This window comes from Muntiacus reevesi, chromosome 6 (assembly GCF_963930625.1).
Source record: "Muntiacus reevesi chromosome 6, mMunRee1.1, whole genome shotgun sequence".
In the NCBI taxonomy this organism is placed as follows: Eukaryota; Metazoa; Chordata; class Mammalia; order Artiodactyla; family Cervidae; genus Muntiacus; species Muntiacus reevesi.
Window position 1 is genome coordinate 7,497,335 of NC_089254.1, and position 18,407 is coordinate 7,515,741.

General features: G+C 43.5%; 1 protein-coding gene across 3 annotated transcripts in view; it reads left to right on the forward strand.

Annotated features, from left to right (window-relative positions):
• The window catches only part of SUN3 (Sad1 and UNC84 domain containing 3), a 46,301-nt gene extending 28,970 nt beyond the window's left edge, over positions 1-17,331 (forward strand). For 2 of the 3 annotated variants that reach the window (XM_065939520.1, XM_065939519.1), the window contains 7 exons: positions 2,827-2,867; positions 4,382-4,553; positions 5,807-5,891; positions 8,346-8,461; positions 10,599-10,766; positions 16,068-16,160; positions 17,135-17,331. In XM_065939520.1, coding sequence (XP_065795592.1) covers positions 2,827-2,867; positions 4,382-4,553; positions 5,807-5,891; positions 8,346-8,461; positions 10,599-10,766; positions 16,068-16,160; positions 17,135-17,254 — 795 coding nt within the window. In that variant the 3' untranslated portion in view covers positions 17,255-17,331. The remainder of the gene's footprint in view (positions 1-2,826; positions 2,868-4,381; positions 4,554-5,806; positions 5,892-8,345; positions 8,462-10,598; positions 10,767-16,067; positions 16,161-17,134) is intronic. The other variant, XM_065939521.1, reaches the window with a different exon arrangement.
• The last annotated feature ends 1,076 nt before the right edge of the window (positions 17,332-18,407 follow it).

Here is an 18,407-nt window from a genome sequence, read left to right on the forward strand (position 1 = left end):
CCTCAGACAACCATTTTGCCTTTTTGCATTTCTTTTCCATGGGGATGGTCTTGATCCCTGTCTCCTGTACAATGTCACGAACCTCCGTCCATAGTTCATCAGGCTCTCTGTCTATCAGATCTAGTCCCTTAAATCTATTTCTCACTTCCACTGTATAGTCATAAGGGATTTGATTTGGGTCATACCTGAATGGTCTAGTGGTTTTACCTACTTTCTTCAGTTTAAGTCTGAATTTGGCAATAAGGAGTTCATGATCTGAGCCACATTCTGCTCCTGGTCTTGTTTTTGCTGATTGTATAGAGCTTCTCCATCTTTGGCTGCAAAGAATATAATCAATCTGATTTTGGTGTTGACCATCTGGTGATGTCCATGTGTAGAGTCTTCTCTTGTGTTATTGGAAGAGGGTGTTTGCTATGACCAGTGCATTCTCTTGGCAAAAGTCTATTAGCCTTTGCCCTGCTTCATTCCGTACTCCAAGGCCAACAGTTTTGTTTAAAAAAAGAAAGAAGAAAAGTACTGGCCACGTGAGGCATTTGTGAACTCTTGCATCCAATCTGCCCCAGCTAGAAGTATCTAAGACATAAAGACACATTCTAAGACATAAAGCTTTGGATCTCAGTCATCCTTACCTGAAAAAAACAGAAGAGCGCTCACCTTGGCAGCACATATACAAAAACTGGAACAATGCAGAGATCAGCACAGCCCCCATACAGAGATGACTTGTGAAGGCTTCCATATTTGTTAAAATATTTATTTTTAATTGATAAGTCTTCCATGTTTTTAAGGGTAAAACAATGAAGCAACAGGAAGCAGCAAGGCTGTGGCTCTGCCCACAGCTGTTTCTTTGCTTTCCCTCCTTCACCCTGCCATTTCTCAGGAGGCTGCCAATTCTATACCCATTCAACTGACTGTGCATGCCCCCTGGTCCTCCTTTAATGGGCATGTTTAAGGTTGGGCAGCAGGTGCTTTGTTGGAGTTGCTGCAAAGTCTTAATGAAGGCTTTGGATGGCTGTCCTAACCTTCCATGGGGCTCTGCCCACCTGCCAGGAAGGAAGCCCTGGGAAAGTTCTTAGGAGACCCAGCACGTTCTTATCACAGGAGCCTCATGGAAGGGATGGATTACCAGCCATATGCAAAGCAGCCTCTGCCACATCTTTGCGATTTTCTTTTTTTCCCTGTGGACCGCTGTCAATTCTTGTCTTCCCCATTCCATTCCACCCACACCCAACCCCGTTGTTACAATGTTAGGAACAAATGTAGGGCCACAGCTGAGAACTCCAGGAGTTGAAGTCACACCCATCTTTCACACGTTTTCGTCCTTCTCCAGTCCTTGTTTTCTGTTCACTTTCATTGCCTCACTTTTTTGTTCAGTGACTTTTTATACTATGTTTGTTTCTAAAGTGGAAACCACCTGAAGTCCTTTTGGGAATGAGGCAAATGCTTTTAAAAATTAGGAAAACATTAGCTTTCAAAGAACTCTCAAATTCATTTATCAGCAAATTAGTGAAGGCGTACTTTCTGTATGTTCTTTTAAGGGTAAAACAGAAAAAAGTAACAGAAATCCAAAACACAGCCCCTAGCTAGAGAAAGCCTATTCAAACAGAAACCGAAACCCTGGAAATAAAAATTTCTCCCTACCAAAAATAAGCTCCCAACTCCACATCTCTGTACAAAGAAAAATATTGAGGAGAGCCTGTGATAAATTAAATTGCTCACTAATGAGAACCTACTGTATAGAACAGGGAAGTTACTCAATTCTCTGTGGGGACTTAAATGGGAAGGAAATCCAAAAAAGAGGAGATACGTGTATACAGGTAGCTGATTCACTTTGCTGTGTTAGCAGAAACTAACACAACATCATAAAGCAACGCTACTCCAATAAAAATTTTAAAAATGAAATTAAAATGCTCAGCAGAAAAAGAAAAGGGAGGTAATTGTTTTCTGCGTGGGGCACAGTGGCGCAGGTAAGATGTCCCTCATGCCTTGAACCATTTTGGCAGCAAAGTGATGGGAAGCCAGCATCTTTGAAACATGAAAGCAGACTCGTCGGCTGAGAGGATGGGCCTTATTTGTCAGATAACACATGGACGGTCCCTGCGGTGAAAGTGACCCCCAAGGAGCTATTTGACAGCCCAACCCCCAGAACCTGCCCACGGGACCTTTATTTGGAGAAAGAATCTTTGCAGATGTCATTGAGGATCCTGAGATGAAGTCGTCCTGCATTTCCCAGACGGGCTGTCACCACACTGACACGTGTCCTCATGAGAGATTCATGGAGGAGAAGCACGCGGGGAGAAGAGCCTGTGGGATGAGGCAGAGGCCTGGGTGACGCGGAGCTGGTGGGGGAGCCGGGGTGGGGCGGGGCGCGGCAGCCTGAGCGGACCCTCAGTCTGCTATCCCTGTGTGGCCTCCTCCACCGAGGCCGTGCACATCCTCGGCATCAGTAGCATCGTCAGCCTGGCTGGGGCACCACCTGTTCAAACACAAGGTGGTCCTTCTGAGACCCCCTATCGGTGTTAGAGAAGCATCTGTGGTCCTCCTGATGTCATAGCTAATGGACTCCGGCAGTCAGCTTCCTTATGTAGAAAGGGGATGCTCCTCACCGTTTCCAGGGACAAGCCTCAGGGCTGGATGCTTCTGCGTCTCCTCTAAGTACAACTCTTTGCAGGAAGATGCAGGTGTCTTAGAGACTGTGGGTCCTACTGGCCAGGTGTGTCTATCAAGGGTGGTCATGTGATTTCCTTCCCCTCTACAAACAGGAAAATTAACTCCACCTGAATAGGCAGGATTTGGACTGATTTGGCTTTGCTTTGTTTTATTTTTCAGGCCAGGCTTCGAATGCCAAAAGAGCAACTTGAACTTTTAAAGTGAGTGAGATGTTCTTGTGTGTGTGACTTTTCAGTGTCTGTCCAAACACTGAAATGCTTTTGTAAAATTATAAAACTAATTTCTACTTCTGTGGATCCTTCTTGAAGGGAACATACACTGGGAGGTTCTTTCAGTATTATTATTTTTTTTAATGGGATAAATTTAGAAAAATAGACCAGGGTTTAAATACCTGGAATTATGAAGCCATTAAAATAATTTAAAAATATGAGTGGGACACAAAATTATTTTGTTATTTAGTACAGCTTTTTTGCCTGGGATAAAAACTTTTAGAAAACCAATTAGCAGTTTCTATTTCTTCAGCAGTTTTGCATTTTTCAAATTGTGAACATAGATTGATTCATAAGTTTTTGTTTTTTTGTATTTTTTAGTCACTAAGTCATGTCTGACTGTTTGCAACCCCATGGACTGTAGCCCACCAGGCTCCTCTGTCCATGGGATTTCCCAGGCAAAAATGCTAGAACGAGTTGTCTCTTCCTTCTCCCGGGGATCTTCCTGACCTAAGGATTGAACCTGCATCCCCTGCATTGCAGGCAGATTCTTTACCACTGAGCCGCAAGGGAAGCCCATTTCATAAACACGGGAAAGAAGTGGCTTCCCTGCTAAAGGGAAGGCCAGTGGTAAAGAATCTGCCTGCTAATGCAGGAGACACAGGTTTAATCCCTGGATGGAGAAGATCCCCCGGAGGAGGAAAGGACAACCCACTGTAGTGTTCTTGCCTGGAAACTCCCATGGACAGAAGAGCCTGGCGGCTACAGTCCATGGTCACAAAGAGTCAGGTACGGCTTAGTGACCACACACACACACACACACACACACACACACACACACTCACTAAGTATTAATAGTACCTACATTTTTTTCAACATAAAGAAACACCCATTGGTTTGACATTTTCTTATTCTCTCTACCAGTAGCTTTCAGACTGTACAAGCAGCAGAGCCGATTCTTGGGAAGTAAAATCTTGCACCCTTGAGCTGGTGGAAGGCAGTTGCCCCACCCCACCCCCTCCCCTAAGCCCCCACCCCTGGCCCCCTGAATCTCTCAGTCACTCGTCTCTAAAGGCTGGTCCACAGAATCTCAGGGCTTGGTTGGGATCCCCTGCTCCGTACCCAACTCAGAGTACAAGGTGTCCTGATCGTGAGGTGGTGGGAGGGGGATTTAGGGCACTCTGAACTTGCCCAGCCCAAGTCAGCGTGGCCTCGATCCCCGCGGGAGGACTGGGATGAGTGAAGTCCTCTGAGCCCCCTTCCCCGCACAGAGCGCAGCCCAAGCCTGCGATGCCCTCAGGAGTGCTTCCTGGAGTGTCTTTGCTCCTCATACACAGCGCAGTGCAGTTCTCTAGAAAAGGGGGTATCGCCTGTGCACCCCTCACTCAGGGTTCTCTCTTCTGCAATGTAAAGCACCCCTTGGTTTCGCTGGCCCTAAAGCCCAGCATGGGGCTGGCGGGGCGTCCACTGCTTCCTCCTTTCACTGTGAAGGTCTCCATTCACAGGAAGGAGAGCCAGACTTTGGAAAACAACTTCCGGGAAATTCTCTTTTTAATTGAACAAATAGATGTTCTGAAGGCATTGCTCAGAGACACACGCGATGGTCTGCACAATCACAGCACGAATGCCGACGGAGACCCCACTGAAGGCTGGAACCACACCGAGATCATCGACGAGGTAAGTGAGCCTGGGACGGAGGCAGGGGCTTGTCCACTTTCAGAAAGTGGACAGCTTATGTGATGGGGAAACGTAATGATGACTGGGATGTGTGGTCTGTCTTCTTCTTGAAAAATTCCTTGTCTACATTAGCTTGTAAAGTGAAGTGTTAGTTGTTCAGTCACGTTCAGACCCCTCGGACTGCAACCCTCCAGACTCCTCTGTCCTCAGAATTTTCCAGGCAAGAATACTGGAGTGGCTAGCCATTCCCTTCGCCTCAGGATCCTCCCGACTCAGGGATCGAACCTGGGTCTCCTACACTGCAGGCAAACTCTCTACCGTCTGAGTCACCAGGGAAGCCCCTACTGTACTTTTACTAAAGCTCACCCTTTGGAAGCACACTTTTTCATAATTGCTGTGTCACAGGGAAAATTTTGTATTGCACTAAGACAGACTTCCATCCAAATAAGTAATTGACTCTATTTTAGTTTGCAGTAAAAAAAAAAAAAAAAAGACTGCTCATTCACAAATGGCAGTCTCTGAAAGTTTATACACAGATACAAATAGTAAAATATTTTTATTCAGGGACCTCACGCTAGTGTATCTGCCCTGATGAGCACCAGATCAGGCAACATGATGATGAAGACCAAGAACCTGGTTTTACTTCTCCTTCTGTTAGCACTGGCTTCGTTTCTTTTTCCTGAGATTCTGTTTTTCGAAACACACATACTGCTGACTCTGACCACCACTGCCTCCAAGCCCCCATCCTCACGGCCCTGGGACAAAGCGCTTTGTCATTTAGAACTCAAACTGCTACCTTCTCTCAGGATGCTTGCTTTCTTAGACTCAGAACATCCTTATAACCCAATATTGATTTAAAAGATGAATAATTTCTAACGCAAGCAATCAGGTGCTCTGTGTAAACTGCCTCGATTCCCAAACACCTACAGAGAGTTCCAGTCTTTATCACTAAGCAGGACACTGAAAGGGGGCCCCCTTGGGTTGCGCACACAACCTCACTGGGCTGTTCCACTGTGCGAGCATTTCGGGGTGCTCGTCAGGGGCGTGACATCCAGCCGTCCTCCATGGCCTTGGCGAATGGCCCAACACCTCTCAGCTCCCTGTGAAACACGGATCCCACGGTTCTGCGGAGGTGATAGGAAGAACCTGTGTGTGTTTGGCAGATTAGCAAACGTAGTCAATATAGTCAGTTGTCAAGACTCAAGAAGTTGATGGAGATTGTTAACAGGAAACTCTTTTTACAATTTGTACAGGAAATGTCCAACTTGGTGAATTACATCCTGAAAAAGCTGAGAGAAGATCAAGTCCAGATGGCTGATTATGCCCTTAAGTCAGCAGGTGAGTAATAAATGTTAAGCTCGGTGTAAAAAGTTAGGACTTCAGAACAATCTGTGTTCACTAGTGTCTGTGAAGAGGACCACAGAGAAAGCCTGCCTGCCACTGCAGGTTTGGGTATGCATCACAAACTTCGTTGCATTTTGTCTTCTACATACAAAAATGACTACTCATGACTAGTCTCAATGCACCATTAGTGATTAAGTGATAGTGTCTCAAGACTGTCTGCAATGTCCTTTTTAAAAGTTTTTTTTTTCTTTTATTTTGGTCTGCACTGGGTCTTTGGTCTGCACTGGGTGTTTGCTGTGGGCCAACTTTCTCTAGCTGCGGTGGGCGGGGACTGCTCTGTGCGATGTGTGGGCTTCTCCTTCCGTCCGTGTCTCCTGTCAAGGAGCACAGGCTCCAGCCTGCGGGCGCTTCGGGAATTGCAGCTCGCGGACTCAGAAGCTGTGCCCGGGCTTAGTTGCTCTGTGACTTGTGAACCTGGACCCCTGGCCTTAGGAGTGCAGGGTCTTAGCCGCTGGACTGCCAGGGAAGTCCCCGATGGGGTTTTAATATATGTAGATGTGACAACTCTTGAGGGAGGGTCAATGGGTGAGGTTAAAGTGACCTCTGTGGTTATAAAATTTTGAATTTTACACAAACTGGTAAGATATTAAGTGTAAATTGACTTTAAAAAGTTATGTGTATTAATATTCCCAGAGCAATCACTAAAAAGAACACAAAGTATGTATAGAGGGAACTTACCTCAACATAATAAAGGCATATATGACAAGCCCACAGCTAACATCAGACTCAGTGTGAAAAGCTGAACGCTTTTCCTCTAAGATCGGAGTCTGGACAAGGATGCCCACTCTCACCACTTTTGTTCAGCATCGTATTGGAAATCCCAGCCATAGCAATCAGAGAGGAAAAGAAGTAAAAGGCATCCAAATGGGAGAAAAAGAAGTAAAACTATCACATTTGCAGATGACATGATACCTCTATAACCATAAAGACTCTGCCAAATAATTATTATTTCTATAGAGATCTACATACAGATTTACATAGCGAATCATCAAAATTCTATTAGAACTAATGAGTGAAATTAGTAAGTTCAACTGTACATATTTCATTTTTAAATGCTCATGATCAGAAATTGGAAAAGAAAATTTAAAAGCAGTCCTATTCACAATGACAATGAAAGACATGAAATTCTTGGGTATAAATTTAATAAAATTTTCATAGGATCTATGTGCTAAAAACTGGACAGATGAACAAACAAAACCCACAAATGGAAGAAATAACAGAAAACCTAAATGCTGGACAGATCTTCCATGTTTGTGGATTAAAATTTCAATATTTTTAAGATGGAAATTCTAACTAGTCTGTTGATTCAATACAGTCCCAATCAAATTCCCAGCACAATTGTTTGTAGAAGTCTATGAACTCTTTCTAAAATAGCTGAAGCAGTTTTGAAACAAGAACAAATTTGGAGGACTTACTGATGTTAAATTACAATATTATAAAGCTACAGTAATGAGAGTGTGAAATCAATGGAACATAATAGAAAGCCTGGAAATAATGCCACACTAATTAACTTTTGACAGTGGGGAAAAAGCAAGTTGATGGTGCTCAAAGAGTTGGACATACAGTTTCAAAAGGAAAAGAATGGATAATTTGGGCTTCATCCAAATTTAAAGCTTCTGCTTGGCAAGAAGATATTGCAAAGAATGAAAAGACAAGTCATGGGCTGGGAGACAGTATTACAAACCACACAGTTGACAAAGGACTTTTATCCAGAATTTATAAACACTCTCAAACTTCACTATTGCAAATCCTGCCTTCTCAGAAAAAGCACTGGTGATTTGATATTCACTCATATTTGTGTTTTTTAATGCTGTATTTTGATACCCAGATGGAATTTAAGGAAGTGATTTGCATTTTATTTCTTATGTATAAAACACCTTTTACTTCTAATTTGAAGAGATATTTAATGAGTATATTTTGTATTTCTTTGATTAAAATTAAAGCTCAATGAATCTAAAGAAAGGCTATTATAAACACAACTTAGTATATTTACAACACTGTTGGTTTTTCTGCTTTTGTTTTTGAGTGAATCAGGCTTATTTATCACACAAGGTGTTAAAATGTGGGGATCCATATGTTTCTTTAGGTAATAAACACAATCCACCTAATAGTTCCATGTCTAAATCAATGGCTCCAGATTTCATTTTTTTTAATCATAATGTCAGTTCCAGAAATTTTGTGAAACCACAGAACCAAAATGATTTTCTCAAAGTGACAAGATTTCAGTGGTAATGAAAGCTGAAAATCATACTTTTACCACCAATTTCCTGGTATGAGTTTTACCTCTTTGTAATTGTCCAGTAATAGTTTTCCAACAACATTAAAATCTAAATGGTGCTTTGAATTGTGTGATTTTTTTTAATTTAAAAAATTATTTTATCATATCAGGAGCCTCTGTTGTTGAAGCTGGGACCTCAGAAAGTTACAAAAATAATAAAGCAAAACTATACTGGCATGGGATTGGCTTCTTAAATTATGAAATGCCTCCAGACATCATTCTCCAGGTAAAAGTTAGATTAAAAATAACCTGTTTATATTTTAGGATCTTGTTCCTATTATTTATCACAAAAATATTAATGTCTGAAAGAGATGCAGCTCTGAACTTGTCAGAGAACCTGAAGCCATCTCCTTGCGTTTTTATAGTCATCAAAATACATTATTTCTTATTTTATGGGCAGAAAACTATGATTAGCTAATTGATTGCTATTTGAAGATCTGTGAACTAGACTATGTACTTCTCAAATAGGACGTACATGTTCCATATCTTCTCTTAAAGCTGATTCTGTAGTCTTCCTTTTCCACCAAGAACTTCAGTCACTTGGCAAATATTTGTTGAAGGTGCATGACCCCTGAGTGCAAGTACTGTGCTGTGTGCTATTCAGGTCAACACATTTTTATAAACTCCAATTTTAACAGTAGAAATTTCCAAGTAAGATTTTCATTAACATTTCAGTTCGGTTCAAAAGGCACTTGATTCCAACTGACAGTAGAGCTCTTAACCGTAATTACACACCTGGATTTATTCCTCATTTAGAAATACCTTCGGGGCGAACCTATAACTCTCAGTCTAGAGTACAGTCTAGATCTAGAAAATGGTGGACATCATGTTTCTTCCTTAGCACCAGTGCCAGCATTGCTGTCACCACCATTATCATCTCTATTATCATCATCACCACCATTGCAACCACCATCACCACCATTGCCACCATCATCACCAACCACCACCACCATCATCATCACCCATCACCACCACCATCACCACTACTATCACCACCACTATCACCAACCATCACTACCAGCACCACTATCGCCAACCATCACCACCACTGTCACCACCAACTATCACCACCGTCATCACCCATCACCACCACCATCACCATCACTAGGACCACCATCACCACCACCATCACCACCAACACCACCACAATCACCACTACTATTATCACCACTATCACCTACCATCACCACTACCACCATCACCATCACTATCATCACCATCACCACTACTATTATCACCACTATCACCTACCATCACCACCATCACCACCACCATCACCAACCACCACCATCATCATCATCACCCATCGCCACCACCATCACCATCACTAGCACCACTATCACCTAAACATCACCACCACCACCATCACCATCACTATTACCATCACCACTACTATTATCACCACTATCACTTACCATCACCACCACCATCACCAGAACCACCAGCACCAGCACCACTACCACCACCATCACCACCACCATCATCACCAACTATCACCGTCATCATAATCACCCATCACTACCACCATCACCACCATCGTCACCATCATCACCAGCCACCACCACCATCATCATCACCCATCACCACCACTATCACCTACCATCACCACCAGCACCACTATCACCAACCACCACCACCACCATCACCACTACTATTATCACCACTATCACCTACCATCACCACTACCACCATAACCATCAGTATCACCTACCATCACCACCATCACCAGCATTGGCACCACTATCACCACCATAACCACCACCATCATCATCATCACTATTACCACCATCACCACCACCATCATCACCAACCACCACCATCATCATTATCACCCATCGCCACCACCATCACCATCACTAGCACCACCATCACCACTACTGTTATCACCACTGTCACTTACATCACCACCTTCACCAGCACCACTACCACCACCACCATCACCACCATCACCATCTTCATAATCACCCACCACCACCATCACCACCAACACCACCACCATCACATTAACCATCATCACCATCACCTGCCGTCATGGTCACCACAATAATTGCCACCACCCTCTTCATCACCACCACCAGCACTATCTTCACCAGTGCTATCACCATTCATAGCAACCAGCTGCATCTAGCAGCTTACAGTCTTAATTAGAGCAACAGAAGAAAACATACGCATGAAATAAAGGTTCTGATTGACCTCAGCACACCTGTGGGAATCTGGAAGCTTTCCTGTTTGGTACATCTCACACCGTGCCTTCATATTATAGGCATAAGTGAGATCTATAGTCCATAGTGACTAGCTGGCCAACCTTGTAGGAGCGGGTTTATATAAGCACGTCAGGGACTGATGCAGCATTTCCTTTCCAGCCTGATGTCCACCCTGGGAAGTGCTGGGCCTTTCCGGGTTCCCAGGGTCATGCCCTGATCAAGCTCGCCAGGAAGATCGTGCCAACTGCTGTTACCATGGAGCACATCTCAGAGAAGGTGTCCCCCTCAGGAAACACCTCCAGCGCACCCAAGGAGTTTTCTGTCTATGTAAGAAACTGTCTAAATCTTCCTTCAGAAGGGGTTACAGGAGGTGATCAGCTAGGAATTGGGAGCCAGGGTCTCATCTGAACTGTGCAGCTAAACATTTCTATCACTGTGTTTTACTTCCAGTATCTCAGCTTTGTCATCTACAAAGTGAGAGGGTTGGACTAGATTACTACTACTTAATGCTGTTTTTAAAAACTTTATCCAAGTTATACGTGTGCAATTCCCATCGATGATAATGAAACACGATTTTCCCTTGTCCCACTTCTCCCACCAATTTTTACTCCCTGGAAGCTTTCACTTGCCGGAGTTTGAGCTGCTCATTTGGTTACTGCCTTCATATTTGCTTTTACTGTCATTCCTTGATTTTTCAGTTTTGATTATTACTACTGACTTCCTTGAATGGAAAATGGAGATTAGTTCTCTTCCATGCCTCTCTCAATTCTCCCAAAATGTTTATGTCTTAACTTAAAAAAAACACAAAACAGGTTTATTGAGATATAATTCACACATCAGCAATTCAGTCAGGTAAAGTGTACACTTAGTAACTCCTGGTATATGCACAGAGTTGTGTAACCATGATCATGATCAATTTTAGAGTATTTTTACTGTTCTCCAGAGAAACCCTGTGCCCCTTAGCTGTCGCTTCTCATCCCCCACCTCACTGCCCCAGCCATTGACAACCACTAATCTATTTTGTATCCATAGATTTGCCTCCTTCAGGTGTTGCTGTTGTCATTTAGTCACTAAGTCATGTCCGACCCTTTGCAACCCTTTGGACTACAGCCTGCCAGGCTTCTCTGTCCATGGGATTTTCCAGGCAAGAATACTGCTCCAATACGGGTTGCCATTTCCTTCTCCAGGGGAGCTTCCCAATCCAGGAATAGATCCCCTGTCTTCTGCTTAGCAGGCAGATTCTTTACCACTGAGCCACTTGGGAAGCCCTATTTTAGATAGTTCCTATATAATGGAATCATATTATATGTGAATGGTTTTTGTGAATGGCTTGTTTCACTCAGCATAATGTTTTCAAGGTCTATGTGTGTTGAATGTATCAATATTTCATTTTTAATTGCTGAATAATATTTTACTATATGGATAGACCCCTTTTTATTTAGTCAGCAGTTGCTGGACATCTGAGTGGATCCCACTCTTTTGACTGTTATGAATAATGAACAATGCTGCTGTGAGGCGCTGTGTACAAAGTTTTCTGGGGACCTCGGTTTTCATTTCTCTTGCATTTGTGCCTCGGAGCAGAGTTTCTAGATCACGTGATAAATCTGTGTTTCATGTGTGAGACACGGCCAGATGGTATATCTCAGCTTCAATACACATCCAATGTGTTCATTGTGACTCTGTGAACAGTATTGTTCTTAACTGAGTCATACAAAGCCCTTGAATACATTTTCTTTTTTAAAACCTTTTTATTTTGTATTGGGGTATAGCCTATTAATAATGTGATCGTTCCAAGTGAGCAGCAAAGGGACTCAGCCATACGTATACACATATCCATTCTCCCTAAACTCCCCTCCCAACCAGGCTGCCACATAACAGTGAGCAGAGTCCTTTGTGCTCTACCGTGGATCATTGTTGGTTATCCACTTTAAATATATCAGTGTGTACGTATGCATCCCAAACTCCATAACTGTCCCTTCCCCACACCCTTCCCAGGGATCGAACCCATGTCCCCTGCATTGCAACGCAGACTCTTCACCACTAGACCACCAGGGACGTTCCTTTATTTTTTAGAGATATCCCTCAGGAGCACTCTGCTCACATCTCTTCCAAACTGGTGCCTGGTCAGGCCTGATGCACAGCTGTTATCAGGGGATTTCAGCTCCACTCTCTGAGGATTTGACTTGTTTTACATCTATTGTTTTAAAAATGTTTTAAATCTTATGTTTCTTCTTTGATTTTCTATTTTACTGTTTGAAATATCTAATCAATTTTCATTTTAAACCTTATGCTGAATTTTAAAATTCTGCTGTCATGAATATTCTAAGATTTTTTTTTTTTTGCAAATGCTCCCTTTTCTAGAATCTAAATATCTTCCTTCATGGTTGCAATACCTTCCCTCCAACGTCTGAAGATATGAGCAGATGTAGTTTTGTTCCATGCTTTCAGCTCCTTCACATACTCCCAAGTACCTCCCTTCCTGTTTATAATGGGGGCTTCATCTTCCTTGCTAAGTGCTTTTCTTGTGGTTTGGTGATGCTTGTCTGTCTCACTTAAGAGCCGAACAGTCAAAAGCTGGCTTTTTCTGCACACATTACGGGCAAGTTGACAGCAAGCGTCGCAGCTAGATGGTCTGGTTGGAGACCCCAGAGTGTGGTTTCTAGAAGGGTGATCCCAGGAATCCTACAATCTTGTGCCCAGGGGTTTTCAGCTCAGCCCACACCCTGGGTCATGATAGGCTCTGCCTTTCCCTCTTATTTCTGCAAGATTGCTTGAGGTCAGTTGTCCTGGAGGTGGGAAGAAGACAATTCTTTTCTGGACCAGGACAGCAGTGCTGGCTGGGCTCTAACTGCTCTTTAAAAGGACCATCAGAGGAACTTCCTGGTATTACAGCGGGTGGGAGTCTGCCTGCCGATGCAGGGGACGCGGGTTCAATCCCTGGTCTGGGAAGATTCCACTTGCTGAGGGCAACTAGAGCCAGCGCACCACAGCTAATGACGCCTGTGTGCCTGGAGCCTGCGTCCTGCAGCAGGAGATGCCGCCGCCGAGACTGGAGGGTCGCTCCCGCTCACCGCAACGAGAGAAAGCTCGCACGCAGCGGAGGACCGCTGCGATGAAAGCTTAATCAATTTAGAAAAGATCGTCAGCCCACCCTCAGATGAGGGGACTCCCAGCTTCCCTGCACACCGTGGCCCCACCTCTGGCCCTTTCTGAACTCGGAGGCAGCGCCCGCTCCAGCACGCTGCTGGTTGCCCCTGCAGCCCGAGGAACCTGAGCTTCCTCCAGGCCAGTGCACCGGCCGCCTCCAGATGCTTTTCTCTTCGGGTCTGCTCCCGTGTTTTCCTCAGAGGTTTATGCCTCACTCCATCCCCTCGGGGTTCCGCTCTGAAGGGGGCTCAGAGTTAAACACGGCGCTTAGCCTGCTTTTCACTTTCACGCACTGGAGAAGGAAATGGCAACCCACTCCAGTGTTCTTGCCTGGAGAATCCCAGGGACGGGGGCCTGGTGGGCTGCCATCTATGGGGTCACACGGAGTCGGACACGACTGAAGCGACTTAGCATGCATGCATGCACTGGAGAAGGAAATGGCAGCCCACTCCAGTGTTCTTGCCTGGAGAATCCCAGGGACGGGGGAGCCTGGTGGGCTGCCGTCTATGGGGTCACACAGAGTCGGACATGACTGAAGCGACTCAGCAGCAGCAGCCTGCCTTGTGTGTCGTTTGAACACCTCTAGATGCTGTGCGTCTAGAGTCAGAAACACAGACTGCTGTCCTTTCAGCGTCTACAGACACTTGTAGTGGAGTTATACTCGATTAGAGCAGATCGAACCCTGTCTCAGAAAAGTGCACACAGTTGCTCATTAGAGAGGAATTATGAGTGAATCCTTCAGGCAAGACTCCTTTAAGAAATAGACCATATTTAAAAAGTGGAAAAAAAATCCTTTTAGTAAGACAAAATACTTCTCATTGTTTTTCTCAATATTAGCACATTTATGAACCAAGTGAAATTAAAACAGGATCATAAAGAAGGTTCGAAATAAAACTGGCATGCCTGTCTGAACAGGCTAAAGGAACTCTATGAGATTATATATATGTCAAATATGAAATATGTATGTTTATATATGTCAATATATAGAGACATTACTTTGCCAACAAAGGTCCGTCTAGTCAAGGCTATGGTTTTTCCAGTGGTCATGCATGGATGTGAGAGTTGGACTATAAAGAAAGCTGAGCACCGAAGAATTGATTCTTTTGAACTGTGGTGTTGGAGAAGACTCTTGAGAGTCCCTTGGACTGCAAGGAGGTCCAACCAGTCCATCCTAAAGGAGATCAGTCCTGGGTGTTCATTGGGAGGACTGATGATGAAGCTGAAACTCCAATGCTTTGGCCACCTCACGCGAAGAGTTGACTCATTTGAAAAGACCCTGATGCTGGGAAAGATTGAGGGCGGGAGGAGAAGGGAACGACAGAGGATGAGATGGCTGGATGGCATCACCGATTCGATGGACATGAGTCTGAGTAAACTCCGGTAGTTGGTGATGGACAGGGAGGCCTGGCGTGCTGCGATTCATGGGGTCGCAAAGAATCAGACACGACTGAGCAACTGAACTGAACTGAACTGAGCTGATATAGATGAAAAGTATATGTAACTGTGGGGGCATTATTTACTCATGATGTATCCAATTCTTTTATTATCTATTTATTTTTGGCTGCACTGGGCCTTCCCTGCTGGCGTGGGCTTTCTCTAGTTGCGATAAGCAGGAGCTACGCTCTGTTGCGGACAGTGGGCTCTGGGCTCGCGGGCTTCAGTAGCCGTGCACATCAGCTTAGAGCTGCGGCTCGCAAGCTCTGGAGCGAGGGCTCAGTAGTTGTGGCCCACAGGCTTCATTGCCCTGTGGCGTGTGGGGTCTTCTCAGATCAGGAATCAAACCCACATCCCCTGCATTGGCAGGCAGATTCTTCACCACTGGATAACCAGGGAAGTCCCAATTCTTTTACAAAATGACTCATAGTTTCAATATTATGATTTTCGTTACAAAATGATTGAACTCATGAAACTTTATTTTTTGTTGTGATGCTATGACTCAAAGAATCTAACCATAAATTTTAGATTTACAAGATAAATTAATTTCCACCAGTGTGCCCTCTCTCCTCAAAAATCTTCAGTATTAAAGCGGAGAAAAGGAAGGTCAAAAGCCCAAGGGAAATTGCATACACGTATCAACAAAAGCTTACTTTTTGGATGGAGCTACTTGTGTGATCAAGGTTCAGCAAATTGGTGAAGTTTAATGCATTGCGGGTTGATGTGGGGCTCCTTTTTTGGTTTATTTTACCCAAAGCACAGTAAACACAGTTCGGAGGTCAGAGTCAGTGCTGACACGTGCTGTCGTCTGTCTCTGCATCCTGTCTGTCTGTCTGTCCGCCTTAGTCTGTTCAGCCCTCTGGTCAGGCTGGTTCTGGCCGCACAGTCCTCCCCCCACGCATGCCCAGTGCTGACAGCGCAGCAGGGTGTCCCTGGTGGACACCCAGAGATGTCTGGGGATTTGTTTCTCCAACAGACAACCGACTCCGTTTATTTTAACCAAACACACGTTCATCACAACCTCCGTGTCTGTTGCTTTCTTTACAGGGCATCTTGAAACAATGTGAAGGAGAAGAAATTTTTCTAGGTCAGTTTGTATATAACAAAACAGGGACCACCGTTCAAACATTTGCACTCCAGGTAATGAGAGCCTTGGGAGAAGGTGTGGTATCCGTGGCTCCATCCCCAGGAGGGAGGTGTGGGGTTGCTTCATGTAAAGTGGTGTGTGAGAATAATTGTGACAAAAATGTGAGATAAGCAAGCCTTGTCTGAATTCCTGTTCATAAGTTTTAATGCAAAAAAATAGGCAAATATAATATAAAAGTTGTTTCCAAGACAATTTTTAAGACAATTTTTTTTATTATTTGCTATTACTTTTATATATATATACACACACACACTCTTCCTCAGTCCTTATTTATCAGATTCCCTTGATAATATTTAACTGACAGTCTCTATCTTCCTCCTTGGGTAGAGGGGGTGGGGATGATGGTACAAAATGAGATGACTGGAGGCAGAGAGGAATTCAGAGAGAATAAATATTTCATACCAGATAATAACAACTTCTTAGCCTAACTCAAAGGGGAAAGAATACCAGTTGGTAACTTATAAATCTCTAAAAGTCATTAGGCATAGGAAATATATTTCATTAGTTCTCATTAGTCACAGGAACTAATGAAAAGATGTCAAAGGCATCTCAAGCCATGTAAACACAAGTGTGTTACACTTCTTGGCCTGTGGTGAGAAAATCTAAGCTGAAAATTTATGAACTGCTTGCCCTTACAATTCAGAAATGAATGTCCTTACAGAGTTTCACATTCAACTGCACATCCACATCTCTCCCTGCCCCCTCCCTGGGGCAGCCAGTCAGGACCACCATGGACGCAGGAGAAGGCAGTGTCTAGACCACCATGCTCTCTGCCTTCCCTGTGTCTGCCTTTTTATCAGCTCTTTCCTGATGGTAGACCAGGATGTCATCCATTGGTACTTGAAAGTACTTGAGTTAAGAAGGAAAGAAAGTGTTCTAATTTTTTTTATCATATGAGTATTACTTGAGATCCTTTCACATAGTTCATTTGATAAGGCATTAATTTTAATCTTTTCTATTTTTTCAGCATGAAGTTCCTGAATTCTTATTATGTGTGAAACTTAAAATTCTCAGCAATTGGGGACACCCAAACTATACTTGTTTATATAGATTCAGAGTTCATGGCACCCCAAGAGATGACAGCTAGAAGAACTGGTGCAGAAGGCCATGATCACAAGTCCAAAATATTCAAGTACTCCAATTCCCTTTGATTATATCACATCCATAGGAATAAAAAATCAGAAGTGGGAGAGAAACCTTAAAGTGGTTCTTACCTGCAGTAAAAAGTGAATGAATTTTACTATTAAAAATACGAAATTAAATTCAGTCTCTGCATTAGTGTGGCTTCTGAGGATGAATCATATTGTTGAAGCTCTGAAAAATGAGTTTGCATTAAGAAGATGGTAATTCTCAGCACTCTTTCTCATAATAGCATATTTGCTTTCATTTATTCATTCATGCATACCAAGCATGGATATCTGCTGTTACCACTATTATTTAACACTGATCTGGACACACTCTGTAATTAGAGAAGCTAAATAAATTAGAGGTAAAATTTAGGAAGGCCAGCCATAATTCATTTGCAGATGACTTGATGAATTTCTTCAAAAGCAATAGAATCAATGAAAAAAATACATTATAAACAAAGATGGATACAAAATTATCATATATAAATCAAAATCATAAATATAAACCACAACCAATAAGAGGATATAATTCACAAAAGCCTCAATGGAAATTTTTAAAAAATCAAATGAAAGAATTAAACTGTGTGAAGAGCCAATAAAACAGCAGTGGATAATGAAAAGACCTAAAGAAATGGAAAGACATAGCCTGTCTATGGATATAAAAACTTCACTGTCAAGAAGTCGATTCTGTCTAAACTGATCCACAAATTCAGTTAAATTTTAATTACAACCCAGAAAAAAAAATTATGGTATTTTGGCCATATGTGAGGGCTTGTAGAACTGCCTCAAACAGTGACAGGATTTCAGAGGCCTGTTTCATATCTTTATTAGGTGAGAAGCCACCTTGCTTTCCAGATTGCCCGGTGAACGTGCCGCACGGAGAATACATAGTGGGAGCCCATGTGTATATCAGCCAGGAGGTGGGCTCCTGTCACAGCAGTGATTTCTGCCTTCTGAGCTGAGCTCCCTGGGGCAGGGCTTTTGCTTTGATAATCCCTTTAAGTGTTACCACTGCATACCCAGGATCTTCCCTGGTAGCTCAGCTGGTGAAGAATACGCCTGCAATGCAGGAGATCACAGTTCGATTCCTGGGTTGGGAAGATCCCCTGGAGG